The 17492-nt window shown below is 37.4% G+C and overlaps 1 protein-coding gene across 8 annotated transcripts in view; it reads left to right on the forward strand.

Moving 5' to 3' along the window:
* Positions 1-17492, forward strand: part of CACNA2D1 (calcium voltage-gated channel auxiliary subunit alpha2delta 1) — a 419572-nt gene that overhangs the window by 185472 nt on the left and 216608 nt on the right. For all 8 annotated transcript variants that reach the window (XR_012838476.1, XM_075771894.1, XM_075772138.1 and 5 more), the window contains exon 4: positions 5329-5388. Coding sequence is in view for 7 of the 8 variants with exons in the window: in XM_075771894.1 (XP_075628009.1) it covers positions 5329-5388 (60 nt within the window). In the remaining variant the exon portion in view is untranslated. The remainder of the gene's footprint in view (positions 1-5328; positions 5389-17492) is intronic.

Genomic DNA, 17492 nt, shown 5'->3' on the forward strand with positions numbered 1-17492 from the left:
CAGGCTGTATTAAAGCTGTAGTGAAATAACAGTATCGGTCTTCCATTGGCACTTCAGACACCTTATCCCAGTCTTACAAAATCTTTTCCTCCTATTTCTCTCTTGTAATTTATGTGCAATTCATAATCATCTACAGAAGAAAAATATTTGTGTTTCAGATACGTATATGAAAACTATGTTTGAAACCGCTTTTGCACATACTCCGTGTGGCTTTTACACTGTTCATGCAAGAAGAGGATTGAATATTTGGAACATATTTTGAAATCGGGATTTGAAGTTCATTGTATGTTTCTACATTGTTCTATTTAAGCTTGATTTTGATATATTCTCCCTGGGTATTTATCTTCTTAAAATAACCTAAAAAATCCATGGATTTGGTATTTTAGAAAGCTTTGTGAGGCTATTGATGTCTAATAACTCTAAGCTTACACATTTCATAATAACTTAATACATGAAGGGGTAGTCAATTATTATTTTCAAGATAAAATACTTACAGGAGAGTGAGAAGCACCAAAAAAAAAAAAAAAGATTTATTTCATTGCACTGAATATAATTGTAATTGGGCCATTAGCTGCCAGAATTCTGTGCTGGCTAGGAGGAGATAAAGATATGACATGTGCACAAAAATGAAGGCTGGAAGATGAATAGGCCTTCTAGGGAGTTGATCTTTACAGATCAGATAAAGATTCTTCAGGTCTCTTTCTTGCAGTCTGTGCTACATCAAAGGCTGTCTTTCAGATACAGTAACGTACCCGTGGAACCTGGGGACAAGACCTTCGAAAACGGACAGTTTGGAGATTGACAGACAGCTGGGCTTTGGGTTTTTTGGTTGTTCATTTGCTTTTTTTTTTTCTTTGTGTGTGTGTGTGTAATCATTTGTAATCTCTTTAAATGTTAAAGAAAACTTTATAGGCTGATGGAGTAAATAACACTTGCATCTTATCTGTCTTTTCCAATAGCTGTTTTGCTTTAAAGGTAGCCATTCTTTTTGAAAGATTTAAGGAAATCTAGTGGAAAGTAACTCTTGACTTCTTTCAAAGTCTTTCAAGGGATAATTGTTCATTTATTGATGAGCTAAGTATTCTGAAAATTCCTGAAAATAATGCACCCTGCACAATATTTAGAAAACAACAAGGGAGAGAGTAGCTGTCATTCATTAAAAAAAGTTAAAATAATAATAAAAAAAAGTAGAAAGGATTGTTTCATCTAGGAACATTTACTAAACAAATGTTTGTTTAATCACAGTGTTTGCAAGCACCTTAAATTTGACATCAGCTACTGTGTCAGTCGCACTGGCTAAATCCAGCATCAGCCCTTTGGAGCTCATCCTTAGCAGCACCATCTCGCAGCTGTCGGGCATCCTGCAGAAGCAAAGGAAAAGATGCCACAGCATTTTGTTAGCTTTTTTTTTGCAGCCCGCATGCCCTGGTCATGGTTTCTCAATTTATGTGCTACTTCAGAGTAATTTGAGTTTCATTGCCATAATCTGAGAATCCTTGTCCTCCTGTACAAGGCTGTACAAAGTAGGGGGATTTTAAGTACCTTGAAGTAAGCCAGAAGGTTTCTGTTACATGTTAGGTTTGCTCCTTTCCCCCTTTTTAGCGGTGTTTGGTTTTTCCTCGTCTGTATCTAAAGAGATGATGTTAAATAGAGCTTCATTCAAGGCCTGAAAAACATCTCGCAGCTTTCGTCCTCACAGCATGCGTACAGGGGCATGGAGTAAGAAATGATTAAAGCCTAATATGCAAAAATATTGTTTTGTATGTTTGTTTTAGAACCATTTTTGCTTATTTTCTTACATATAAAAATATGAATCTCAACATTTTAGTATTTGCTAGAGAAACCTGTAGGGAACTGCAATGGGTCATGGTGTTAAAGAAGGTGTTACCTCATTAAACCCTCGTTGTAATGAGAGGGAAAATGGGAAGTGTCAGGTGTCGACCTGCTGTTGTCTTACTCCTCTGTTGGTGTTCTCCAGAGACTCTTCCATCAAACAGGGAAGGCAAGCCCTGACATTTGCATACTTCAAAAGGAAGCAGGCATGATTTCTTTATGAGAGATGAAAAATTAGTCTCTCCTTGTGTCACACTAAAGAGCATGGGTAACTTGAGTTTGCCTCACAATCCAGCTATTTTTGACCCCGAAGTCTTGACTTCTTACTCTGGCTCTTAACACAGCTCTATCTGTGGAAGGGTGAATGTCTCAGTTCTTTGACTCCATGTTGCTGTAGTAGCAAGGTTCTCCTTGCATAGAAATGAAAAACTTCTGAGAACACCTTGACCTCATATTATATATATATGTGTGTGTGTGTGTGTATAATTTTAATTTAATATTCTTCCCTTGTCTTTCCTAAAAATCTAAGGTATTACACAGGAGAGAATGGTACTGGTTTTTGCATACACAGACTTCCTATCAGTCTACCCGTATGTGGTAAAGCTTCTTGAAAATTAAGTCCTTGCATGATGTGTGGCCTTGTATAGCCTGCACATAAACATTGACAGAGAGTCTTCTGCTGGGGGTGAGCTGGGTAATCAGAGTACTGTAGCAGAGTGGTCTTTAGGAAATGATCCTGTTTGTTTTCTGCGTATGTAGCTTACATAGCTGTAAAATCGCAGGATTGTTCTGTTGCAGTAAGAGATGGTGAAAATACTGTATTTATCCCCCTTTTGAGAGATCAAATGATTTATTCTTGTGACCACTGACAGATTTATTTTAGTCCTGGCTAACAGCCACTGTACTGACTACTAATAATTTGTGTAGCATTTATAGAAATTGTTGATGGAAAAGATGATCAGTTTCAGGGAAAAAAGTACTGGGTTGATATCAGGTTGGCTAGGCTTTAATTTTTTCTCTGACATAGGATACTAAGAAATACGTTCTAAGTATACATTCCAGCTAAACTTTCGGATATGCTCCAGGTAAACTTTTGGATATAATTTGGAAAATTGATCTAATAACTGGTGCAAAAATTAAATTGATTGTTATGCGGTAGAGAAAAATAAGGAGATTCTTCAGTTAAGCAGTCAAGAAGTCATCAAAAAGGTGCCCCAGCCTGTTACTAAAGCCCATGTGCGTAGGCCTGGCTCGTGGTCATGTGTTTCCATTTCAGAGAAAAAACCCCAAACAAACCAAACAACAAAAACACAGCTATTTTTTATTTCTTTATTTGCTTTTAGCATTTTCACTTTATAGTGCAGTTTAGCTGAGGCATCTACCAAATTTTCATGGAGCTGAGGAATTTCAAGTGTGGCTGCAGTTCTTTCCATGCAAAATTCTTAATAATGTTAATGCTCATTACATATTTATCTTCATATCTTCCATCTATCAGTTTGTGCATTTGGGTTCTACTGTCTTTTGTGGAAAACAATTGCAGTTCTCCGGGTACCTTAAGGCAATAAAGCAGGCTGTGAGGGAAATCTGAGAGTAGTGTTAACTGCAGCTATTTACATGTGTAGAAAGTGTCATAACTTGCTTTGCTACAGTCTGGTGAAACATGACTTAATTGGCTTGTACTCATCAGAGGATATGCAAATTTAGATGCAGAGCTGACTACATTGAGTGCAGAAATTAGATGGACAAAATTATTCTAGTATATTACCAGAAAACTGAAAATACTGTAGGTATCTGAGGTGTCCAGTGCCGTCAAGGGAGAGTTCTACTCTCCCTTTTCCCAGTATAATGCTTCAAATTATATCATAGTTTTTCTTTTGTAAATGTGGTACTTGGCTACTCTGGAAGGTACCTCCAGTTGGCAAAGCCTGCAAGATGCTAGTACCTTTCTATTAGCTTAGAATAATTTGAATTAACAATAAAATGAATGAGTGGAGACAATTATTTTCTGGCAGCAGAGCACACGGGTTTGTTGGGGTTTTTTTGTTTATATAGAATGATTGCAAATGTAAAAGAAAGGAAGAGGTCCTACGTTTTGCTTTGTGAAATTTATCATGCTGATAGTTATTAGAGGGGGCAGAGGGCCTGCCCTCATGGGGTCAGATAAGGTAGCAGTTGCTGTCCTGGATGGGGCTGAGGTGAGGTGCTGACAGCACCATCTCTGCCATTCCGGCTTACGTGAGCCTTCTGATCATACTCCTTTTGGTGGTTAGCAAGAACTGGCGATTGACTCAACTGAAAATGTGACTTAGGCCACCAGTTCATTTTGTGTAGGAATTAGTGTGAATATTGAGAGGATCATCAGGCTTCCTGTGCGCATCTTGTTACACGGCAAAGCGGCGTCATCCCTGGTTATCTGGTGGATATAGACAGGCTATTTCTGTTAGGAAGGGACCACGACTCCCCAGAAACAGTTGCTAAATTTTTTATTGGGCTATAAAATAATTTAGTTCTCAAAGTAAGTCACTCAACAATTAGGACATGGCTGAGTCCACATGAACTGTGTGCACATCAGGTAGCTGCTTCTTCCAAGTGAGCTCGCTTGCTTGCAGGCTGGGCGCTTGCCTCCAGGCTGGGGATGCTGTGTGCAGCTCAGCGGGAGAACACGCGTTACGCTTGGCAACTTTTAGATGTAAAATTGTAGCAAACTTCTCATAAGCATAGGCAAACAGCTTTTTTTTCAAAGGTTTATTTTATTTATTTATTTTTAAAATAACTTTCTATGAGGAGGGACATGTCATCAACCCAATGGATGTGTCTGAAAGAGCATCATCGGATCATTCCTGTGCACTGTGTTTTGCTTCCCGTGGGGCTAAGTGGACAGACTGGATTACTTTCAAATTAATTTAAACGGGAAGAATGCCCTCTAGGAGCAGGCCTGTTGTTACTTTCCAACTGCTAATGTGTATTCAGTCCATGGGACCAGACTACAGCTAGTCCAAATTACTGAGTGTTTATGGGTCCCTAATAATCACAGAGGACGTCAGTACTTCCTGTAATTGAAGCTAAATAATTTAATGGAGAAATAAATATCCATAATACAGTGTTTTAAGATTCTAATAAATACTTGTCATTGGATGGTAGATTAAATTAATACATATAAGGCAAGGTGGTGTGTAAGGAGAAAGTATTTTTAGAAGGATATTTATGGATTTTGAACTTTACTAGAACTTCTTAAATGACATTGGAATGAGAGTTAAGTTTTCTAATGCATGATTACATTACTTAAATAAGCAAATAATACAGAAAATAGCATTTTTGAAATGAGATGATGCATCTTTACTCAAATATACATAATTTGCAAGTGCAAAAAAGCATAGATATATAGAAGATAATATAAAGAAAACCTATATATGAAGAAATTAAAGAAGAAAGATTTTGCTATGTGAAGAATCAGTAAAGACTGAAATGTATGTCCTCTGTCTCTTTGGTCTTCAGCGCCTCGCTAAAGAAGCAGAGAAGTACCAAGCATCACATCAGTGGAGGGATGAGTTTGGGGTAAGTTTCATTTTTTCTCCTTTTAACCTTCTCAGATTTTTCCTCTTTGGAATGTTAACTATATTCTTCCACACATGGTTTTGGTTTTTTTTTTAATATATCCACCACAGAAGGGGTCATTGACTATGAAAAAACACAAGTTGTTTTTTGTAGGGGGAAAAAAAACCCCAAACAAACCAAAACCAGAAAAAAAGCTTAATACAGAAGGATTTGGTTATCTACATGTATTGGGAGTCATAGACTATTTTTTTTAGAATCTTTTTCCATACTTTAATAACTACATCTCTTCTCTTCGATATTCTAGTACTACTGAAAGAGGCCCTAACCTGATCAAACACTAAACTTTCTTCTTCAATCATTTCAGACTTTACTGAAAAAGAAGGGAGATGATTGTAAAACGTACATTAATCCTTTGTTACCGATCAAGCCAAATTAATATTGTGATGCATGATTATAAGCCTGTTAATTTTAGGCCACAGTTCCCTGCTAAGTGTCAAAGTCGTTTGTTATGCCTTCATTACCTGGTCCTTCAGAAATAAAAGCAGATGGTGCTTTTACGTGACGCTGCTACAAACCGAGACTGTGCCCACACATCCGCTGGAATCACAGTGGCACGCTACGGTTTTCTGTCAGGTCTTTTCTGATGCAGCTTTCCTCAGACACTCGGAGAGCTGAAAACAGACAAAAAAGCCCCTCTAAGGTCAGGCCAAATAATTCAGATAAGAGTGCCTGGCTTTTAGGAGTGCAAAGTGGGTCTGGACACAGCCTGAAAGCGTTTAAGTGTGCTTTCTACACAGGCACAGCTTCTAATACACAGGAACACGCGGAACACGTATTCCATAGGGAGGCAATAATGAGAACACTGCAGCGACCTTTTCTGCTAATCTGTCTCTGTTTTAAATAGAAAACAAAACCTGCAGGTTTGATGAACTCAGTGCAGAACAGTGTGAATAGTCTCAGATGCTCTTTCTAATTGTTTTGATTCTTTGTGTACACCCTGGCATCACATGCACCCTGTCTCAGCTTTCGGGTTTCTTTTTGCCCTTTACTTGCAGAGGAAGTCAGTCGGAGTCAGTCATAGCAGAGAGGCTTCTGGTCTTATCAGAATTCATTGCCAAGGACAGATCTCAAATTTTGAAATGTGCTTTTATGTTAATGTTGTGGTTCAGGCAAAGACTATGGTCAGAATAAAATTAAAAAAAAAAAAAAAAAGGCAGTTGGATTTATAATAAAGTAACTGCAAATCGAGCTTGTGCTTTACTGTTTTGAATTTGGATGAGAACAGTGTGCACCATATAATAACCTTGGCATTAGGTTATGCAATTAAATTTCAAAAAAATGTATTAAGCCTCTTATAATTTAATTTGTTCCATTTTTGCCAGAAGTAATCTTTCTTCTCTTTTGGCCTACTTTTTAGAAAATGACTGCTCAAATTAGTTTGCACACAGATCTTTCTGATAAACTTAATTTTCATTGGAAGATTCATTCTTCTAATGGCTGTGATGGAAAATAGAAGATATACTGTAAAACTTTCTGTGGATGAGGGTTCCTAAAATACTTCTGATTGATAGCATTATGAATGGTTTACATCATGCTGTATGAGGTTTATTTCTTGTCCAGGATTTGGTTTTGGGTGATGAAAGCCCTTCCAGCAGCATTGCACATGAGTCACTGTAGAAAGAAACTCTTTGGGACAATCTATTTCTGCTTCTAATGAGCTCACAATCAGCAATGTCCTTGACAGATTGCAGCCGAATAATGGTCTATGGAGTTTTAAGGAGAAAATATCACAAACATTCCTTCTGGGGAAGTATGTATGGGCTAACTTCAGCGGAACAAGTCCAAAAGAGGAAGGGCAAAGAGGCTGGCCATAATACCAAAGTCTATGCAGAGCTAGAAGAGATGTGTCAATAAAAAGACTGCCAGACTGCCTGTTCTAACATCTTATTAAAAACATGAATGTTAATTGCACAGTTTTTAGCAAAAGAAGCATGTAAGCATTAATGAATTTAAAAGATTTTATTTGCAGGTTAAAGTTGCAGTATAAGAAAAAATCAGCATCCTCTGATAGGACCTTTTGAAATTAGCTAGTACAGGGAAAAATCTTTGAAGATCCATATTTGGTTTTTCAGCGAATAATTTCATGTAAAGACTGTCAGAATTGTCTAAAGGAGAGAATTTGCATGCCTTTTAGAAAAAAAGTTGAGATTAAACCATTGATGGAAACACAAATCCACATCTACTAAAATCCCTTTTCCCTACTATTTATAACTGAATGAGAGTAGAATTTCTTCCAATGTTTATAGTTCTATAATATATTAAATTCCAGCTACTTCAAGACAACCAAGCAAAGAAAAACAGAAGTGAAAATTTTTTTGACTTTTTGATAAATCATAGAATCATAGAATGGTTTGGATTCAAAGGGACCTTAAAGATCGTCTAGTTCCACCCCCCCCGCCATGGGCAGGGACACCCTCCACTAGACCACGTTGCCCAAAGCCCCATCCAACCTGGCCTTCAACACTTCCAGGGATGGGGCATCCACAGCTTCTCTGGGCAACCTGTTCCAGTGCCTCACCACCCTCATAGTGAAGAATTTCTTCCTAACATCTCATCTAAATCTACCCTCTTTTAGTGTAAACGCACTACCTCTTGTCCTGTCACTCCATGCCCTTGTAAACAGTCCCTCTCCAGCTTTCGTGTAGGCCCCTTCAGGTACTGGAAGGCTGCTCTAAGGTCTTCCCGGAGCCGCCTCTTCTCCAGGCTGAACAACCCCAACTCTTTCAGCCTGTCCTCATAGGAGAGGTGCTCCAGCCTTCTGATCAGCTTCGTGGCCTCCTCTGGACTCTCTCCAACAGCTCCATGTCTCTCCTGTACTGGGGCCCCCAGAACTGGATGCAGTACTCCAGGTGGGGTCTCATGAGAGCGGAGTAGAGGGGCAGAATCCCCTCCCTCGACCTGCTGGTCACACTTCTTTTGATGCAGCCCAGGACACGGTTGGCTTTCTGGGCTGCCAGAGCACATTGACAGCTCATGTTGAGCTTTTCATCAGCCAACACCCCCATGTCCTTCTCCTCAATCCTCTCATTGCCCAGCCTGTATCCATGTTTGGGATTGCCCCCACGCAGGGAGATTTGCCCTTAGTGAAGCCATACTGGCTGTCACCGATCACCTCCCTGTCCTCCATGTGCCTTGGCATAGTTTCCAGGAGGATCTACTCCATGATCTTGCCAGGATCAATACTTAAAGGAATCTTTACCAAAGTTAACATTTAAATTCCATTTTGGTTTGATCTGAAATAATCTGTTCATGTTTATCAAAACCAAAAATAGCTATGAATATAGAAATCTCAGACTGATATTAATTTGAAGCTGTGGGCCAGCAATTTACTGAACAGCAAATAGCTGGTGTTAGCAAAAGTATTTTCATATTCCTATCCTTCTGCCACCTTGCATAACTTTCTAAATACACAGATTGACACTGGGGGCTATAAATATTATTTGTATTAATAAATGACCGGTTGTCAGGTGTATATTGAATGTCACAAGAGCAAAAATAAAAATCTAAAATAAGTTAAGAGTATGTACCTTACATATTTGCCATTAGTTTTTAGCTAAGTAAGTGACAGAAATAAAGATCATAATGGATTTTGGTATTTTGCATTGATAATTAAATATCAAAATAATTTTTGCAATTACTAATTAATTTACTAAAAAGTGCAAAATGTTTCAAAGGAATATTAATTAAGAATAATAATTAAGAATACTCAACATCTTCCGAGTAAAAAAGGAAAAACATTCATTAATACTAGCTTGTAACATGTGCTGTTTCCTGATTAAGCACAAAGTCAATTAAAATATCTTAACTGCAGTTTACATCTACAGCCCTAAAATAATACTTACCTGTTAGAAAACTATTAAGTCTTTAGAGAACGTATATGAAGTTTATGAAGGCAAATCCAAAGCACTTAGCTTCAGGCAAATAAAAAAATGCCAGCCTCTGCTTCCTACGCTATCAGTATTGCCCAATTCCCTGGCTGGAGAATGTCCAGCTGGAGAAATAAAACCTACTTAAATGTTTTTACATTAATGCAGTTACAAATCAGAGGTACAAACCAATATTTCTAAATGAAACAGCCTTGTCAGTTTGAGTTTTCTGGTATGCTGCAGAGTGAAAGGGGGGTGGTTTTGACACTTGTGATGGTCCAATTATTTTTCTGGCATAGAGAGATGCATGAAAAAAAAATGTACGTGAATTGGAAGGAGGAAAGAATTCTGTATTAAATAATTACTGTTATTCCCCAAATGGATCTTCTACAATTACATTTGATACCACATTTGATTGCCTTGCAATGGTTGGTTAACTAAAGCAATTTTGTTTCCAGTTGGGTTGCAATATTAATTGTACTTACACATGTATAAACATAAGGGATATCTCATTTGTAGTTTAACAAGGGGATGGCCTATTAGCATCCACTTATTTATATGAAGCCTGAAACTCAGACTTTTAGGAATTAATTATCACATTAAAATGCCACATGAAAAATCATTTCAATATGCTTTATCTTTGAACCAGTAGTGTCATTTTATATTCTTCTGTGTAAATGATGATTTTCTGAGTCCCGGTATTTCAGAGACAGCATTTGCTGTGATGATAAAGTGCAGGCTGGTGTCTGTCTACCACCTGGCCTTAAAGGTAAAGACAAGAGGTAATGGAAATATTACTTTGGAATTAAGATTTTTTTTTTTCCTAGTAAAATTACTAGCTGCATAAGACTGCAATGAAAAGTTGCTCAGCAAAGAAATGGAAGATAAAAAGGATAACTGAGAAAAAACAAGTCTTGCATCACAAGAGTTGATCCAAGAGGTGACCTGCAGGAGCAGAGCAGTAGTAGGCATCTCCCGGTGCTTGACGTGTCGGCAGATTGAAGATTTTCAGGACTGTCTGTAATTTATTGTAGATGTTACAACACTAAAACATCACATCTTAAAAGCCTGAATTGGAAAACAAACAAACAAACCACCAAACTTTCAGCTTTAACACTGCTTCATTTTAAAGAGGCTGCTTAGTAAACATGCTTTGTATTTTGAAAGAGGGAAAAACTGAAGAAAACAAACTAGAATATTTTTTCTCTCAGAGAGAGGATACAGCTCTCATAGCTTGTATCTCTGATAGTCCCCTTGGGTGCAAAGAGCGTCTGTGAGAAGTGATATTGCTTAGATTTGGCTCCAGACCTGGGGCTGAAGGAACTGGTCCCCATAGGCTCAGCGTAGGCGTGGGATCCTTTCCTGTTAAAGTCACATATACTTTAATTTTGTGAAAATTTCAACAACACTAAACACGGTCAAAGTGTCAAAGCTGTCTGTATCTTCACACAGTGCTCTGATCCAAACCCCGGTGAAATAAATCTTCCATTGATTTTGATTCATTTTGGCTGAGGCCTCACACTTATAAAGCATATGTGATTTGGAAAAAAATGTGCCGAATGATTGATTTAAATTGAGAGGCAGATGGTCAAGTTTTTAGGGAGAATAATATTTTATTCTCTGAAGGGCTGTGTACCACCTTGACTTCCATGACATATAGCTTTCGTTTGTGTATAATTTCAATTTAATGTGCCATATCGCTCTGAAAGGAATGAAATCACCTTTTTTCTCTCAGCAATTGTTTCCACTTTGGCATCTTTCGACTCAGGGAACAGAGCTCTGTGTGTGCACCGGGAGAGGTAGGAAGGTGAGGTGCAGAGGAAGTAAGAATGAATCACATTTACTAAAATTGAGTGGTTTCAGGGGTGGTTCTGATATTTATTTGATGCTTATCAAATGTCTGACACCTTTTTCATTCATAAAAATGCACTGTGAGTATTGCTGGAATGGGCATTTCTGCATGTGTTTCAGTAGTGCTTTCTCGAAAGGGACAGGAGATGCAGCAGTTACAGCATTTGAAGCATTCTCACCTTACTTTCTAGCATCTCCATAATTAGTAAGAAGGGATTCATCTTAATGGAGAAGTTCACTGTGAACATGCCCGTGCTGAAGCCAGTTTGGAGACAAGTGACATAGGCTTCATCAGATGAGTGCAGAGTTTGTCTGGCATTCCCTGCCGGGAACAGGATCCCACTGTCCGCTTGTCCATCCCCAGCATCCTGCCCCTCATGTTCCGATTCTTATTTTCACAGAGTCTCAGCAATACCTTCTGGTTTAATAATTTTGAAGAGGTACCAGTTAGATATAAGAAATATGTCTTAAAGGCAAAAAAAAAAAAAAAAAAAATCCTTTTTTTTTGGTCATTAGAAAACTTTTTAAGGCTATTGCCTTTTGCTAGCTTACCTGTAGTTTTATGACTTCCAAGACTCTCTCAGGTGAGTCTTTGAGTTTAGAAATTATAGACTTCCTCTAAAAAATCTGGGTTGCCATAGGAGACCTCTTCCATGCTTTTGTTCCATTGTGTAAGATCTACTGTGTCCCTATATAAGGATAACCCAAATATAAGTGTTAGTGCGATTAATCATTTAAACACATTTGTAATCACGTTTATAATCCTTAATTTATTTATTTTGTCACATTTTAGGAATTTTAAACCAATTAAGAAGTTGATAAAGAAGATGGCAAACAGTAGCTTTACAATTGGACTCAAAATTATATATAAGCAGGGATCTTAAATGTGTAACTATAGTGGAGCTAGATTTTCTGGTATATCTTTTGATCTTTAGATTTGGGTTATTTATCATCTCTTAATAGGCTTACACTGAGTACAAATCATTGCAAGAATCTCATCTGGGCAGCAAAGTGCTTCACTGGCCGGGAACTTGCCAAAAAAGCTTTTAGAATAAGGCGAAGAAACACCTTCAATCATTGCTGAATCTTTCAAGCATTCCATTTTATCTGAAGAATCAAATATGTTAAAGGACATCTAATACTTTTTACTTATTGACCAGGCAACTCATTTAAAAATGTGCAGCATCTGAAAAAGGGGTGGAGGGAAGGAGATGGGAAAGAAAAAAAGAAAGGAAGGTGTGATTTCTCATTATTAAGACACCATACATATGCATTATCGCCTTCATTTTGAATGAGTCTTTAATGTGCTTTCTGAACAAACATCTTATTAAAAGCAAGACATACTATTGTACTCAATTTATTAACACCCCGTAGGTTCTTTAGTTTACAAAAGAGAAGTATGATATGTTCAGAAAAGCTTTCTGCAAGCTGCTGTTGTGCATGTTTTCTAAGAGTTCATTGAATTTCTAACACAGATGAAGCTAATTAGTTTTTTATTATTATTTTTACCTTTCACCTTCAAATTCAGTCGCTAAATTAAATCTCTCATAAGTAATTCTTAGCACTGCTTTACTACCTTGAGGGAATCAGTAAAATAAATTAGAAACGGACCTCAAGGATGCTGTTTATTTTGTCTGTAAGCTTCTTGACCAAATATTTTGAGTTCAAAACTAACAGTATCTTTGTCCTTCCTTCATTCTTGCCAGTATAACTAGGATCTAACTAGTTTCCTTTGTTTCCATTATCTCCTAGGCAAACTCATTTCCCCTATTTCCATCACGTCCATGTTGTCCCGACCCTTTTTTACATTGAATTTAGGAAATGTGCCAATGTTTGTGGAAAAAAGAGTATTAACCTACTCAAGTCTGCTGGTTTTGAATTACTAATAGGAGGCAAGAAGGTCTTTTTTTCTACTGAAAAGAAAAAAAAAATATAACTGAATATTCACAAAGAGTTAATCAATGGAGTAAGACAGTACCATTCAAATAAAACTTAATAATGGAGGCAGACATAAAATATTGAGAAATTCAGAAAATATTAGAAAGTTTTGATTGTTTTTTCAGAGCAGGAATGCCATTCATAATAGCAAATCTTGGAGATTTTTTTTTAAAAAGCAAATTATAGACCCCAAATATTTTAAAAAAGTTTCCTGTCAAAAGGGGCAAATACTGGGAATGTATAGATATGAGCTTAGGACTATGCATATTATTTCATATTAAAAATTGAGCCTTTATGAAATTCTGAGATGAGTGGGTTGGATTTTGGGGGTTAGAGGTGTTTGTGGTTTTCTTCACCCTATTTCCTTGTATTTTTTCAAATGGCAAAACCACAGGAGTCATGCAGGCCTTGATAGTTTACCTTGTTTTTTTGTCACAGGATTCTTGTAAGTAGATGAAAATTCAGGCTGAAAATTCAGCTCTGCAACTTTAGAAAGACAAAAAGGAACAAACATGGAATTTGGAAGGTTTAGGTATTTAAAAGGTTGTAGGACTGAGAGATGTCATGAAAGAGCATTAAGAAAAAACAAACAAAAAATGATGACAAAGTCTAATGACTTAAGGGAAAAAAAAAGGCATTTTCCAAACATTATGTGCTTTAAGTATACCAAGAACTGATGTTCCAGGAACAGTGGCTTGTGCAGTAGCTGGAAACAGAAAAAGCTTGATGTCTGTAGTATTTTGCAGCCGAAATACAATAGAAATTTTATAATAAGAGTTTCATTCTGCATTGACTTTAAAATGCTCTGGGAGTACCAGGCAATGCTATTATTAAGAGCTGCATTTTGCTTAAGGGATTTGGGAATACTTATCCTTCCATCCCATGAGTATAGTGTAATTCTCATTAGAACTTAAGCAAAAGATGAAACTGTAGCTCTTTTATGTCCTGAAAATGATGATATGGAATTCAAGCAGTAGCAAATATTTCTGTAGGCTTCCCACAGAGCAAGAGATGTACGTAACACAGAGCAGAGAAACAATAAAAAAATTCTACCTGATTTGAGCAGAAATTTGGGCTGTTATACTTTTGTTTGCTTTTCTCCGGTTCACTTTTGCTCTCAGCTATGAGCAAATCAGGACTGTATAAATAAATACACAAACAACTCTAGGTCTCATTGGAGGGACATCAGGATTTAGCAAGTCTTGAGAGCTCCAGGCAAACTTTGTGACTGCCTCTAATTTATGTGTTTATGGCAAACACTATCATTCTATTTTCATTTTCACATTTGGTAGTCCCAAATTATACTGCACTGAAGCAGTGTGTATTGTAACTGTCTTGAAAATATGAAGAATAAATATAAATATGACTATGCTAATCCAGAACAGGTCTTTGCTTTTAAAACTGGATGAATAATCCCTGATGAATAATTAATTCAGGCAGGATTCTCTTCTTAGTCCTTGGAGCATTACCACTTCTCAAGAGAGGAACTTGAGTTTTGCATTTCTTAAGAGTTACACTTGGGAACAGTAAAACTAAGGAGCTTGGCTTTATTGATATTTTTCTGTGCCTGCACAAAATTCTGGTGTTTTCTCCTGATAAAACTTTTTTATGCTTTGTGTGTGATTTTTTCCACCTAAAAAGTGAAAGAAGACTTCCAGCAAGTTTTCGACTAGACTGAATGTTCTCCATATAAGCATGTTTAATTTCATCCAATTTGCTATGGGTATGGTAGTTTAAATGACTTCTAGACTTTTTTTTTTTTTTTTTTTAAATTGAGGAAGTATGTAGTCTTGCCATAGCACTCCCCCACCTTTCTGATAGAACATTTTAGTTTTATTTTACTAGTATATGTAAGTATTTTGTGCTAGGGTTGTGTTACTGCAGCAAAGGGTGTTTTTTTCTTTTGGTGAGGGATACCAGCAGAAAAAACCCACAGGCTGGAATAAGACTGAATTATTTTAAAAAATATAATCAATACATTTGTTAATCCCAAGTGATGGTCGTTGCCATTTCTTCTGCTGACAGCTGACTTGGAAAGAGATTCTTTTCCTTATTATAGGGGAGCACAGGACATAGGAGATTTAATTCAAACACTTCCAGTCTCTCGGTCTCTCTTTATTTTTCCCCCAAAATGCAATTCTGCCTCAAAGCTTTCCTTGAGCCAGATACCCTTCATAAAGTTTGGAATTGGGGAAAACATAGGAAGCCTTGGCACAGCATATATATATGATACTACAGAGCAACACTCTTACGTACAGTCTTCTTTGGCTAAGAAAGACATTTATGAACTATATCTGTAAAGATTTGCTGATATTAACATCGCTGCATAAGGCTTTCATCTACTTCAAGTCAGGTTTCGAGATTCACCATTCAAGGTGGGGAGTTGCTGTTTAAATGTATGAATGGTAAAAAGGAAAACTGGTGCATAATGCAGGAGATGAGGATCACAGATAGTCTCTGAGTAGAGCCTGGGACTTGCCTAAAGCTGTAGCTCCTTGTGCACTCTAACTCCTGCAAAGCGATGGGTGGGGAGCAAAAGGCAGAGGGCCAGCAATGCCAGCCTGACTGTTAGGAAAGGCTTTTGTAGGTGAGGTAACCCTACGGGAGCAGAAGCAATCTTGAATCGGTACGTTTTGCTGTGCTTAACCCATTCTTGTTAGTGCGTATTTCATGCACAGAAGGGGATGGAGTCTTAATCCTGGCTCCCTGAGGCAATTCTCTAAGAAATGAGTTCAAGTTTGGAACTGGATTACATTTCTAAAAGTTCCGTCTATAAATCTGTACTGTTGAATAAACCAAAACTACAGACCAGACTCTTGGACGAAGTGGCAAAGATTGACAGTATTCAAACCTGTCTTGTGACTTCTCTTGGTGATATCTAGGAGGCTCTAAGCCATAACATGTGTGTGCGTGTTTGTGTACTTTTAGGCTCAAAGTTTCTGAAATAACGTGAGGAAAAGTGGTGCAGCTTAGAAAATCATATTTTCAAGGCATGAAACTAGGGAGTTCACTTCAAGTTCACTTCAAGTGCTACATCAGTTACATCAGGGCATGTATGAGCATTCGAGGGTATAAAAACCTGTTGAGATACCATTGGAGGCATGTAGACAGCGAGACAGGGTATAACGTCGTATAGGTTTGCCTGCACAGTTGAGAGCGGTTCCTGGTGCATGCCGTGCCACAGGATGTGTCTGGACCTTGCTGAGGTGTCGTGGGGTCAGCTGTAACAACCGCAGTATGGATGAGCAGCAGTCTGTGCTCAGGATTGATCTGTGGTTTATTTTGAAATACAGACATCATCTCTCTGTGGAGAATAAAGCATGCTCTAGCCTAAAAAGTACAGACTTTGGTTCCAGATCAGTAAACAGCCTGTTTACCAAGAGGAAATGCTGTTCAAGAGAAAACAAATTTTCTTTAGAGCAATGGATATATAGCAGTTACAGATAAATTTAGCTTGAAAATTGGAAGGAGCATCGAAGGAAAAATCCATCAGTTGAATGAGTTTCTCGGACATTCTAGCAATAGCAGTAGGGCAAATATCCCACTATTTTTATGAAAAGAATTATGATATTATGAATTATGCTATGATTATGAATGATGAATCCTGCTTTTATGAAAAAGAACTATGGCATGGACAGCAAGACTGGATTTCCTTTGCAGATTCACATCAGTGGGTTTTGCTGACACCAGAATAGTTCACTGAAGTGGTTAGATACACTACTAAGCGTAGAGCCGTGCAAATCTATACATCTAATTGAACTCGACATATGTTTGTCAAGAATAGGATGCACTTAAATCAATTCATTCACCTCCTCATGTCAACTATATATTGATAAGAAAATATTAAAAAAAATACAACTGAATATGTCAAAACATTTATCTGTGCATGAGAGCTCTGCAGTAGTGTATTTGCAAGAGTATTATATGCTTTAATATGAAACAGATGAATATCTGATATTACAACTTAAATTTTAAAGTTTCTTATCCAGCAGTGAGGGGAAACAGACAGCGTGGGTGGCTTTTCTTGTATAAGTATGGAAATCAGTCTGGGGAAAAATGCTGGCACAGATAGTCCAAAGCCTCCTTCCAATTAAAAACCAAACCAAAACAAAAAAACCCCTACAACAGAAAAAAACCTCCAAACAAGCAAACAAACAACCTACAGATTCTGTTCTGCATCAAGAGGATGCAGCTGGAGTCAGGTTAAAGCTACCATGGACCTAACCGGGTGATCTGAGTTTACAAAATAACATTGTCAGCTTTGTAAGTGAAATAAAATGGTAGAGAGCAAATGAAATATCAAGGTGATGATACTGGTTTACTTCAGTTCTTTAAGGCAGAAAATGTTTATTTTAATTATTTTAAACATTTTTATTCTAGTTCATTTGC

Source organism: Balearica regulorum, chromosome 1 (genome assembly GCF_011004875.1).
Source record: "Balearica regulorum gibbericeps isolate bBalReg1 chromosome 1, bBalReg1.pri, whole genome shotgun sequence".
In the NCBI taxonomy this organism is placed as follows: domain Eukaryota; kingdom Metazoa; phylum Chordata; class Aves; order Gruiformes; family Gruidae; genus Balearica; species Balearica regulorum.